We start from the raw sequence: 12,157 nt of genomic DNA, 5'->3' as shown, positions 1-12,157 counted from the left end.
AGAAAGGACACTTCTTATTGAAGTTTTAACAAGAAGTGTTCTTTTCGAGTTTATTTTTTAAGGGCCAAAAAGTGACAAATTAGGAAAGCTTAATTCACAAGTTAACTCAAAAACTACTCACAAAATAATGTTCAGTGTGCCATCTGATGTGCAAGCTTCCAAATATTGCAATTAACTTATTTGCCGGAAATTTTCCTTTGTTTTGAATTTATAAATCTACCCATTTTTATTTTCTTTTAACTCTCACCTAGCTTCCATTTCTGATGGAAAGGGTTACAGTTCATCAGTAAGTTTAGTTTGTTGTGGTGATTTCTTTATAAAAATAACCAAGCAAAACTTGTCAATTTCACAGATAATCAAAGCAACATGTCAAAAGTTTAAGCTGTGAGAAAATTGGATGCTCATTACCTTTTTGTTTATAGAAGTAACACAAATATAATCTAAAATTCCGGGGTAATTTTTATAAGTTTTACATCTGTATCTCTTGTCAATTTGTGAAATTGACTTGAGTTTTATTAGTGGTATGTCTTAAAAATAAAAATTACAGAAAATCTGAATGCTGTTCCTGTTTCTAAAATTTCCCTAACAGTATTAGATAGATTTGTGTTGATGAGATTTGCTAGTGAATTGAATAATATATTAGAAGGAAAAATCAACTTCTGTTGTTTTCATTTGATTTATCGAAGTATATATCATGTTTTCAACAGAATATATTTAAAGCCTACATTTTATATGTCAGTTTTAAGAATTAGATTTGGTTTTAAACACATTTTACAGTTTGTATGGTTCTGTATCTCAGTTTTCGGGGGCAATAGGATATTTTAAAAGTAGGTAATGCAGTTAAAGTTTGTTATTTTAATTTATAAACCTCCAGAAATGACAGTCAAATTTTAAATAAAAATATTGGTTGGAATTGCTGTATTCATATTTAGCTTCTCTGTGATTTTCATTACCTAGTATATACTAGTGGATTTTGTAGTAGACCTTGAGACGGTATTAGAAAACTGAGATCATCTGTATCCTAATATCATACCTGTGAGTAATAACATTAGTGTAATAATAATGAATAGAAACCCTATTAAGACTCATGGGCCCAGACTGTTATGAATAAGTGTTCATAAGTACAGTGAGATGACTGATTTCAAGAAAGGTCACCTGATCACAGATTTTTTTTTTTAACTTATTTGTTAGAGAGTATGGGGAGAAGCTGCTTTAAAATGTGCCTTTAGCCAGATTCTTTGGCAACTAACTAGCTATCTTTTCAAAAGTTTTCACCCAAGTTATCCTCAAATTAATGCCTGCGTATACTGGAGCAAGATCACATAGTATCTTCCTCCACCCCATTGGTGCTGTGTATTGAACCCAGGACCTTGTGCTTGCTGCACAAGGTGTACCACTATTCTACAACCCCAGCTTCTAATGATTCTGAAAATGTCTAGTTGTTCAAGGTGTTTAAGTATTGTATGACCTGAATATTAGATGCACGATTTCTCCTAATACTTCACTGGTACCTTTGGGATTTTCTTTTTTAATCATGTAACATGTTTTATCTTTAAAGGGCTGCTATTTCAATACGCCTCTCAGGAACCTCCAGTGCCTATTTCTGTTCTGTTGAATGCTTAGCTGGCTGGCCAAAGGAAGAAAAAGTCTCTGAGAACAGTGCCTACTTCCTTATCACTAGGCTTCAGTGTGGAAACAAACACATAGTTTGACAGAGTTTAAACTGTGATTAATGTCAAATCAGTGGGGAAAACCCTGTAACGTTACACTTGCAATTTAATATGCTGTGCATTATGTGGTTTTCAGTTTAGCATTCTTGTTTATTTGTCATTTTTTTTTTCTTTCAGGAGAGAGCTTTGCAGAATTCAGATCTGCCGGAACTGATGATGGCTTCACCGATTTTAAAACAGCCGATAGTATATCACCACTAGAGCCACCCACAAAAGACAAAACTTTTCCAGCATCCTTCCCCTCAGGAACTATACAACAAAAACAGCAAACACAAGTGAAAAATCCTCTGAACTTGGCAGACCTAGATATGTTTTCTTCAGTTAATTGCAGCAGCGAGAAACCCTTGTCTTTTTCAGCTGCATTTAGCACATCAAAATCAGTTTCCACACGACCCTGTCAGCCAGCAGGTTCAGCCACAACGGTGACAACACTGGCATCAACTAAAACTTCTAGTTTGGGTGATGATTTTGGAGAATTCAACCTTTTTGGGGAATATTCTAGTCCAGCATCTGTTGGGGAGCAGGATGACTTCGCAGATTTTATGGCTTTCAGTAACAGCTCTATGTCGTCTGAGCAAAAGGCAGATGATAAATACGATGTCCTTAAAGAGGAAGCTAGTCCTGTTCCTCTAACCAGCAACATGGGCGGCACAGTAAAGAGTGCACAGAACCCAGCTGCTTTATCCACCAAGTACGATGTCTTCAAACAACTTTCTCTAGAAGGAGCTGGATTAGGTGTTGAAGAATTAAAAGATAACACTCCTGGAAAAAGTGATGATGATTTTGCTGACTTCCACTCCAGTAAATTTTCTTCCATGAACTCGGACAAGAACTCGGGAGAGAAAGCAGTGGCTTTCAGACACACCAAAGAAGACTCTGCTTCAGTGAAGTCCTTGGATCTCCCTTCCATTGGTGGCAGCAGCGTTGGCAAGGAGGACTCTGAAGATGCACTCTCTGTTCAGTTTGACATGAAATTGGCTGATGTGGGAGGAGATCTTAAGCATGTCATGTCTGATAGCTCTTTGGATTTACCAACAGTTAGTGGCCAGCATCCTCCTGCTGCAGGTGAGGAATTGGTGAGATTGCTCTGGTGATGGTAATGTAGATCGCAAAAGTGATTCTGTGGGTGTCGATTTACAGAGGAGTGAGGCTCTGGCCCTTCATGAATTCCTAATAATTAGCCTCCTTGTTGCCACTCCTGGAAGCAGTGTTAAATTTGATTCTATGGATCCTTGAAATATATGGATACTGTGATTACTCCGAAACTAGATTGGATAGCTAAAATATTTTTATTTTTGAAATCCAATACTATGTTGGCATCAGAGGCACATTAAAACCCACTGCTAAATGAACCCTACATTGCCAGAAATTTTATAGATTTGTAGTGTCAGCAGTCTTCATTTCTGTGAGCGAAATCAGTGTTTTCCTCTCCTTTTTTCTTCTCTTTGGTATATTTAGAAGCTGCCAATGTAGTACTCTGTTTGATTTACAGAAACTGACTCTTCTTAGCCTAAGAAAATAAAAAAATTCTAATGAGTTATACTTCAGTGTGCCACATTCCTTCAAGAGAAGAAGAGGGAAAGAGTTTATTTCTGGCTGTGTGGCACAGTCTAGCAAGAAGGAGGGCCTATGTTAGTGGAGTCCAGGTACTGTTTTCAGTGTGAGCTCTGTTACTGAAAGTATTAAGATTTAACAGATCTGTAGATGCTAGATAGGGTGACTACTAACTTTCTGATAAAATAATTGAGAACATTATTATGAAACCCTCTTTAAATTCTGTGAAGATTTACACGTAGCAGTTTATTCTTTAGTCCAACTTCCTATCATAAAAGCTAGATACCCAAGTGTCCTAGTTTTTGTTTCATTTGTTTTTTTTTTTTTTAATATGTATATAGTAAGATAAACCTATTTTGTGGCCTTTAATAATGAGAAGATCTCAGTATTACTGTATTCTGGAAAATGTATTCGGCATATGAAGGGTTTTTTTTTTTTTTTTTTTTTTTTAACCTGAGAGAGACACATAAGACACTTCCAAGTTTACAGATTCAGGCAGAAATTGTAAAGTACAGTAGCTTTTGCATATATCAGATTGCTAAGTCAGAAAAAAATTGTATCCATCCTTTGGTTACTGAAATGTTGGAGGTTTTCTTAAGCTGGGTGCTGAATTGGAAGCAAGTTGGCAGAGACCTTATGTGTGTAGTGTTGCTACTTGCTAAGGTATTTTGCCAGCGCAGTGGGCTGTCTGAAGAGCTCCTTGTGCCCTTGGCTATTTTCCTTTCATTTTTGTTTTGAGTTTTTGGTACTTTTCTTGCAAGTTTTCTTTTTTTCCTTGCTGCTATTTGTTTGGTAGGACGATTTTGGGTTTTTTTTTTGTTTTGTTTTGTTTTGTTTTTTCTCTTTTGTATGAGCTGCTGGAGCCGCAGCAGTTGGTTGCAAAGTGTTCTGTTTTCTAAACAACGATATTTGACTTTGATTTAAAAAGCTCATAACATGTATACTAGCCTTTTGGACTCTGAAGTTATTAATTAGAAGCTATTTTTCTGAAAATGAATCTATATTCTTTCACAGTGCCAAGCTAGATGTCTTTATGAAACAAGTCTAATCTGGGTTTGGGGTGTCTTCTCTTCCTCTTTTTATTTGGGGAGGGGAGGTTGGGTTTTTGACTGAGCTTCTTCTGATGAACCTGTTAAAATAATCTGTGCTCATGTTCTTTATGTATGTTTGGAACATTCCCAGATTGGAACCTGTCATGTTCAAGCCACCTCTCTTCAGTGTGAGGATACTCTGAAAAGCAGATTGTTTCCTCTCATTGATCTGTAAACCTGTTGGAAAGGTGCAGTATCCCTTTAGAGCGGTTGTTTAAAGGGTTGATGTCTGACCAAGAATGTCTGTACCGTTGTTGAACAAATTTTGCTACATAAATATATTAAAGAGGGTGAATGGCAGAGCTTTCTTCAATGTGACATTTTATTCTTCTGTTCACCACAGTATCTCCTGCTCTCTTAGTTTGAGTGTCAAAGGTACATCCTGTCGGAGAAATTAAAAGTGGACCAATGAAGTGAATAAACCTAGTAGGTAGATCACTGTGGACCTTAATTCTGTTTAGAAACCCTAACTTAACTCTGAAGGGGATACTGTCTCTTTTTAACTCCTGCTATAATTCTTTGTATGGAAGGTAGATAATACTAATAACATTGCCTGATTTTTCTGCATATTATTACATTTAACCCTTTGAGCCCTTGCTGCATATAATTTCAACTAGGCTGCTTCTTTCCCCCACTAAATTTAATCTCTCTGGCACTGAAGCATCTTGATGTTCAGTCATTAAGACCATTGGGTTTTGTTGGCAGCAAGAGCTTGGTCTTATTTGTGACATCCTCAAAGGGTTAGTAAGACTTCTGTAGCTACCTACCTGTAAAGTAGCTCTTCTTTGACATTGAAAATCTTTGTATTTTAATCAGCGCCTTAATTTTTTTTGGCCGCTTTTCTAATGTCTTTTTTTTCAATTTAGACATTTTCTGTGTGAATGTGCCTTCTTGAACTTGCTTTAGTATATTCTTCTGCAAATACTGATCTGCATGCTTATTCTGATAACTTCTTTTCCAGCTCTTCTGTACCACTATCTTTTGTGATCTGTAAGTCCTGTGTTAATAAATAATTCTTTGGCATATTTTGAAAGTGTGGGGATGTGTGTAATTTGTATTTTTTCAGGGTTAGACCAAAGAAACACCTAGCTGGTATCAAGTTTAAAGCAGTAATATCCCTTGAGATTAGACCATTTTTCCCTTTGTTTTGTTTCCTCAGACATCTCTCTCCTTTGAGAATATTGGTACATTTTAGTCTTTGCCCCTTATTAATAACATAGATGTATGTTCTTAATATGGCATTGGGTTTAAATATAACTGTAGGACTGGGGATGTAGCTCAATGATAGAGCACTTACTTAGCATGTACAAGACCTTGGATCTATGTATATAATATATATTATAAATATCTATTTAACCTGTGTTTTACATATTTTATGTTTCATGTATCTTATATATAATATACAGGTACATATATATATTAAAACGTGTTTTAAAAAGCTTAAACTTTACACTATATAATAGGGAAAGAGAAATTTTTCTTAACTAGAAGAAACTAGAGTATACCTATTTACTAGGAGTTACATTGTGAAGAGAAAGGGAAGGTGAGGAAGAGAATGTAAGAATTGAGTGTTAGGAAAAGAGATACACTGATATTAAATAACTAGATATTTATAAGCATAAATTAACTTTTTTTTCTTGTGCTAGAGATAGATCACAGAGCCTCATACATGCTAGGCAAACACTCTACCACTGAGCTACATCCTCAGCCTAATATAAGCTTAATTTAAAATCACCAAATGATACTGAGATGGACTGAATACCGTAAATCTAAACTGAATTTCAATTGCCAATCTCCAAACTAGAAGTATTCAGAGTTGATGCAAGGAAGCCCTCAGGACTGAATTTGATTCAAGCGTGAAACTGGGTACTTTATCCTCTAATGGCAAGGCATTATCTTTCTTTCCAACTTCAGAATATATTATGAAGTGGGACCCTGTCTTTTTTCACTCATAGGACATCAAACAAATTTTTACAACAACTTTAGGGGATATATCAGACTCGGTAATCTTTAAACTTTTTTCATTTTTAAGAAAACAATTTCTAGAAGGGCAAATGAAAGCAATGAATAGGATAAACACAGAAAATATTTTCAACATTTTAGGATATAATAGTGAAAAACCATGGGAATAGTATTGTTTTTCAGGTCAGACACCCAAACCAAATAAAAACTTGGTAGAAAGGGTTATTTCAATTGTTTAAATTTTTTATTCATGGGTTTTGAAGTTTTTAGTTCTTTTTTAAAATTTGTTTTTAGTTATATATGGACAAATACCTTTGTTTCATTTTTTTACGTGGTGCTCAGTATCGAACTTAGTGCCTCACTTGTGGTAGGCAAGTGCTGTACCACTGAGCCACAAACCCAGCCCGAGGTTTTTAGTTCTTTGTTCATTTTTAGAATTTGAGGAAGAAAGGAAATTAAACCATGGAAGATGAGGATTCTGAGTTGGATCATTTTCATATCTCAAATATGACACTTGAGAAAGACAAAAGTTGCTTGTTAGGCTTTAAATTAACCCTAACATAAGCTAGGCCTGCCATTGAAATAGCGTTTTCCAGAGCAAGCTGAATAATACTTGGTTTCAAAAAACCTTCTATAAATGTATTGTATTTTAATTATTACATGTGCTGCTAAAAATTTGTAACCTTGATCTATTGATAACATCAGCTGCCCTTAGGAATTTCCCATGCCATGTATCTAATACCACTCTCAGGGTGGCTTTGAGGAATTCCTGTGTCAGTGGAATTCTCCAGTGTTAGGGTGAGTCCTCTGGGACCATTTCATTTTAACTTCTTTCTGAGCAAAAGTGACTGACTATAACTGTGAAGCATACATTCACACATTGAACAATTAATTTTTCCTAAGTACCATATTATATTTTTAGGGAGGCAGTTTTAATAATGTAATACAATGACATAAACTTTTTTGTCAATAAAAACTTGGAAGAATTCTGTACAGTGGATTCAGACAAAGATATTGTTTACCCCAATGTCAAGTAAGATATGATGAGTTAATGCTTGTATATCAGTACCTGATAAATTATACAAATGTATTTATGTTGTACAGTCACTCTGTTGTTCATGTTAAAATCCCTGCTGATTTTTAGACATAGCACGTGAACAGGAAGGAAACACTTATAATATCAAAGAAGGTGTGCTAAATCCTAAAATAATTCCAAAAATGAAATTATTTTTTTCTTTTTATGTATTTGTTTTATTTGAGCCAATCTTACTATGTTGTCCAGGCTGATCTTGAATTCCCAGCTCAAACAGTCCTCAGTCTCCCAAGTAGCTGTACTAAAGGTGTGCACCAGTGCACCTGGAGATGATTATTTATTCACTGCCATGCTGGTGATTGAACCCAAGGGCTTGTGCATGCTGTGCATGTGCTTTACCACTGAGCTACACTCTCAGTCTGAATTATCTTATTTTTTTGAAAGTTGCTTTTAGTTCCTTGTTTTTGCATTGAGTACTTTTTGTAAGTTGTTTTGGAAATTTTTGGCTCAATAACTCTTGAGAGCATAAGATGGTTATATACACAGAAGGATCTCCTAAGTGTTGCCTGCTTGCTTGCATGGCCCAAAAGCCTCAATTCCAATTGCCACATTCTGTGTTCTTTTTTGCAGTACTGATGACTGGACACAGGGTCACTCTACCACTGACTTACATCAACCCTTCTTATTTTTTACTTTGATACAGGGTATCACTAAATTCCTGAGACTGGCCTCAAACTTGCAATCCTGCCTCACCCTCCCTATAAAACCCTATGGGTTTATATGTGCATGTCACCACACCCAACTTCATTTGGTATCATATTGATAAGATTTTTATTGAAGACCACAGACAGTCCCACTGTATATCTTGCTATTAATTTCTTGGCTTTTTAACCTCCTCTCACAATATCCACAGTACTGCCATTTTTCTTTATGGAACTTAAAACACTGATGTAGAAACCTAAAGGAGCTTATAGATATGGATATAATTTAAACCATAGTGTTATGGAAGTCAGCACCAATAAAGAACTGGAGGTTCTCATGCAGATTAGACAACACTGGAAGGCAGTTATACAGCAGCAGCATTTGCTAGCTTGTCACATTTCTACTGTGATTAGCTTGTTCCCAGTTTTCTTCTGTAACATCCAAATAGGTGTAGACTTAACAGGACACATGAGACCAGGTTTTATAATTATACAGATTATTTTCTAAGGTAGACTAGATCCAGGAGTAAAGAGAAACTGAAATGTATAAATATTTTATGATTTGCATTTGGTGAAACCTGGATTAAATCATTATTGGAAGTTAAAAGATATTTCATGCTTAGTCCAATGAACATTGTTATTGCTATATGGAAAAAAAAAAACTCAAAAATAGTGGAATGTGAGCATGTACTTTCTTTCTTCTTTCTCCAAATTCCTTCCTCAAAAGCCAGTAACTCTTAATCCCCTAGGCCTATGTTTACAACTTTAGAAAATGTCTGTAAGAATGGGTATGGCCTTCTGTGTCCCATAGTGGCAGCTCACATTCTTGGAAATACCTTGTTTTCATGTACAACATCCATTCAAAAGAGATTTGAATAGAGGTTACAGAAGAGACTGATAGGGTTACTTGCCAGAATGCACAAGAAATCTATGTCTTGATTTGAGATCCATGATGGAAAGCAGATTGTATAGTTTATTCCTTTACCCTTTGTAAGAAGACATTCCTGGTTGCAAACAAATAGTTGTATTAAAGCACACAATTTGGTGTATTATCTGTGTGCAATTGCAGCTCAACCTAGCACAGCCTAGCAGTTCTCCTCCAACAGAATTGGAAATACAGTAGTGATTCTCTGTTCATTTGTTGTGTTCATTCTCCATTTTCTTTTCTCCTTTTTCTCTTGGCAATTTACAGAATTCAGCTATCAAATTGAAAACCCATCTATAGTAATTTCAGTGATTACAAAATAAAGTGTGGGTTATTTCACATCATTTTTCCAGACAAGGTTTCTGTCACTTATATTGTAAGCGTTACATAATCTTTAATATTTTTAAAGCCATTATACAATAATACATATAGCGGAACTGCTTTAAAAATGTAGAACTGTTAACACAGGAAATGGGGAATTTTTTGCTTTAACCTACCTTCAATGAACTGATATATCACATTTTTCTTAGAAAACGGTTTGTAAGTATTCATTATGCCAGGAAATACTACTGTATTGTTGATAAATGCTAAAGATTAGAGATAAGTGTTATGTAAATGTTCTGTCTTATATTGCTTAGTAATGTTCAGTTTAGTACTTTAGTAAATTACTTTTTGACCCCATCATAGCCAGTAAATTTAAGCAAAAGTAAATTTAAAACTCAACTTGAGGCTTGATTTTAGTGTTTTGTTTTGTTTTGTTTTTTTGCAGTGCTGGGGATCAAACCCAGGGCCTTGTGCTTGCAAGGCGAGCACTCTACCAACTGAGCTATATCCCCAGCCTGATTCTAGTGATTCTTTTATATTTACTTTTCAGTCTTTCATTTGATTTTAGTCTTTTATGGTGTTAGGCATCAAACACAGGGCCTCACAAATGCTAATTAAGCACTCTACCACTGAGCTACACCTCTAGCCCTTGTTTGGTTATTTCTGTGAGTTGCTCCAGAAGGCAAAATGTTATATGCATATCACTTTTAATAAAAATAAGATTTATTAAAGACCTGTATAGTTATAAAAATACTTAAAAACTCTTCAGTTAAGGTAATCCCTTGTTGCTTATAATGCCTTTTACCTAATCATATGAGTCATTTCTTTTTTTTTTTTTTTTTTGAGTCATTTCTAATTTAAAAAACAAAAACAAAAATCTTTCTTGTTGCATAATTGCACAAAAAGGCCTTTTTTAATACCATAGCAACTTGGTTACAGTGTTTGAACTGGAGCTGTCTTCATTAAATTTATCTTTGGTCTCTAGAAAAATTGCTGCCCGTTAATAAATGAGATTCTGAAAGCTGTTCCTCGTGTAGTTTCCCCAAAGAACTTTCTGGTAGGGTCCAATAATAATAATAATAATAATAATAAAATCTGTACTATAAAACATTTTTTTCTAAATCCCTTGAAGACTAGGCAAGTTAAATTGCTTCTGCCTACTGATTGAATTTCACCCAATTGAGTCTGGGTACTTTCTGACTCCTTTAAATAGTGGGAGAAAATCACTACAGCAAGAAACTAGAAAAGCATTTTGTCTAAAGTTTTGTTTCATTCATTATAAACTGTGCATTTTTTTTTGCCTGAATCTTTTTTTTCTTCTGTTTAATAAGTCACATTTGAAGGGTACAATTTGCATTACAAAATTTAAAAATATGCCATAATTTGGTGATGTTTTTTCACTGGTTGACTATTTCTAGCATTTTTATTAATTTTGTACCTTTAAAAGAGCTTAGAAAGAGAGTTGGGGACTGTCAGGAGCCCTTCACTTCTCAAAACTGAATTTGTTGTAAAAGAAATGACCTAGTAGTGTTTTGACTTGATTGTGAAAATCTGGATCACAAAACTTTCGGACATTTTCCTTGCCAATCACATGTGTGGTTTTCAGGGGGGCATTTAGCCTGCTTTCCTTCTACCCGGGTCTGAAATAAAACTCAATGCTGCTCAGTGTGACAGATTGGACAGCACAGCTGTAAAAGTGGCTTCTCTACACCAGTCGTATTCAGCCTCAGCTGATTGTGCTTTTTGAAACTGAGCAAGAAATTGTCCCTAGTAATATCACTAACATGATAAATAGATTTTTAATTTTTATTTTGAAATAATTTCATTTTAGGCCATAAAGCTATAACCAAATGCCAAATGAAGCTAGTGGTGGCTATGCTGAACCATCACTAGCTGTTACATATTGCTCGCCAGCCCCTGAGCTGGCTTTCCACACGCATTATCACAGTTGATCATTCTGGCACAGTTCAGCCAAGTACATAATTTTAAAGATAAAAATTTTTTTCTCATAATTTTAAAGATAAGCAAACCAAGATTCAGAAATGTGAAGTAATTTGCTTAGTGACCCACAAACAAGTAGGTGACAGGTGAACTCAGGTCTCTCCAAATTAAAAAACTTACATTCTTTCTGCTACTTATGCTCCCTCTTAAATTATTTAAACATATATTAAGAATGTTTCATATAATGAGTCTTATGTCCCAGCATTTCTTTTTCTCTCTCTTTTTTTTTTTTTTTTGAATGGTTGGAGGGTTGGGGGAGTAGATATGTAATTGAAACCAACATGGGAGCCCAAAAGAACCCAGACTTTTGATTCTGTGTTTTAAGGGCCAAAGTAGATTAGATTGATTTTTCTTTCCTCATAATCCATGACAGCAATATGACGTCCACATTGACCAAAATAACAATTAGGTAAGTAATTGCTTAATTAAATCTCATATTTGGCCTTGCCTGAGACATGAATTCCTCATTTATTAGTCAGGTGACACTACTTTCACTTTAGTTTTGAGAAACTGTCATTTTTTAATCAGTTTGTCATGTCCATTTTATATGACCATGTCTTCAGGAAATGTTTTCCAACGAAGTCCAGAGGAAGACATATTTTAAGTAGGGAATATGTAATACATTTTAAAGTTTATAAGGAAACAGACAATGTATTAAATTACTTTAGTCTTATATCAAACAGTATGTATCCTGGTAGATGAACCTTTTATCTTTTTTAGTAACTTTTATAGTCCAACAGAGTGATCCCTTTTAACTAAGTGTAAAAACCAACTCAAGGCTATTGTGGGTTTTTTTTTTTTTTTTAAAGATCAGATATTATAGCCCAACTCCTTTA

At 34.9% G+C, this 12,157-nt stretch overlaps 1 protein-coding gene across 11 annotated transcripts in view; it reads left to right on the top strand.

Annotated features, from left to right (window-relative positions):
• Positions 1-12,157, top strand: part of Synrg (synergin gamma) — a 67,500-nt gene that overhangs the window by 30,389 nt on the left and 24,954 nt on the right. For all 11 annotated transcript variants that reach the window (XM_047547422.1, XM_047547423.1, XM_047547419.1 and 8 more), the window contains one exon: positions 1,848-2,795. In XM_047547422.1, coding sequence (XP_047403378.1) covers positions 1,848-2,795 — 948 coding nt within the window. The remainder of the gene's footprint in view (positions 1-1,847; positions 2,796-12,157) is intronic.

The sequence above is a fragment of the Sciurus carolinensis genome, chromosome 3 (assembly GCF_902686445.1).
Source record: "Sciurus carolinensis chromosome 3, mSciCar1.2, whole genome shotgun sequence".
Classification (NCBI taxonomy): domain Eukaryota; kingdom Metazoa; phylum Chordata; class Mammalia; order Rodentia; family Sciuridae; genus Sciurus; species Sciurus carolinensis.
This window is presented reverse-complemented; position numbering and strand designations above follow the sequence as displayed.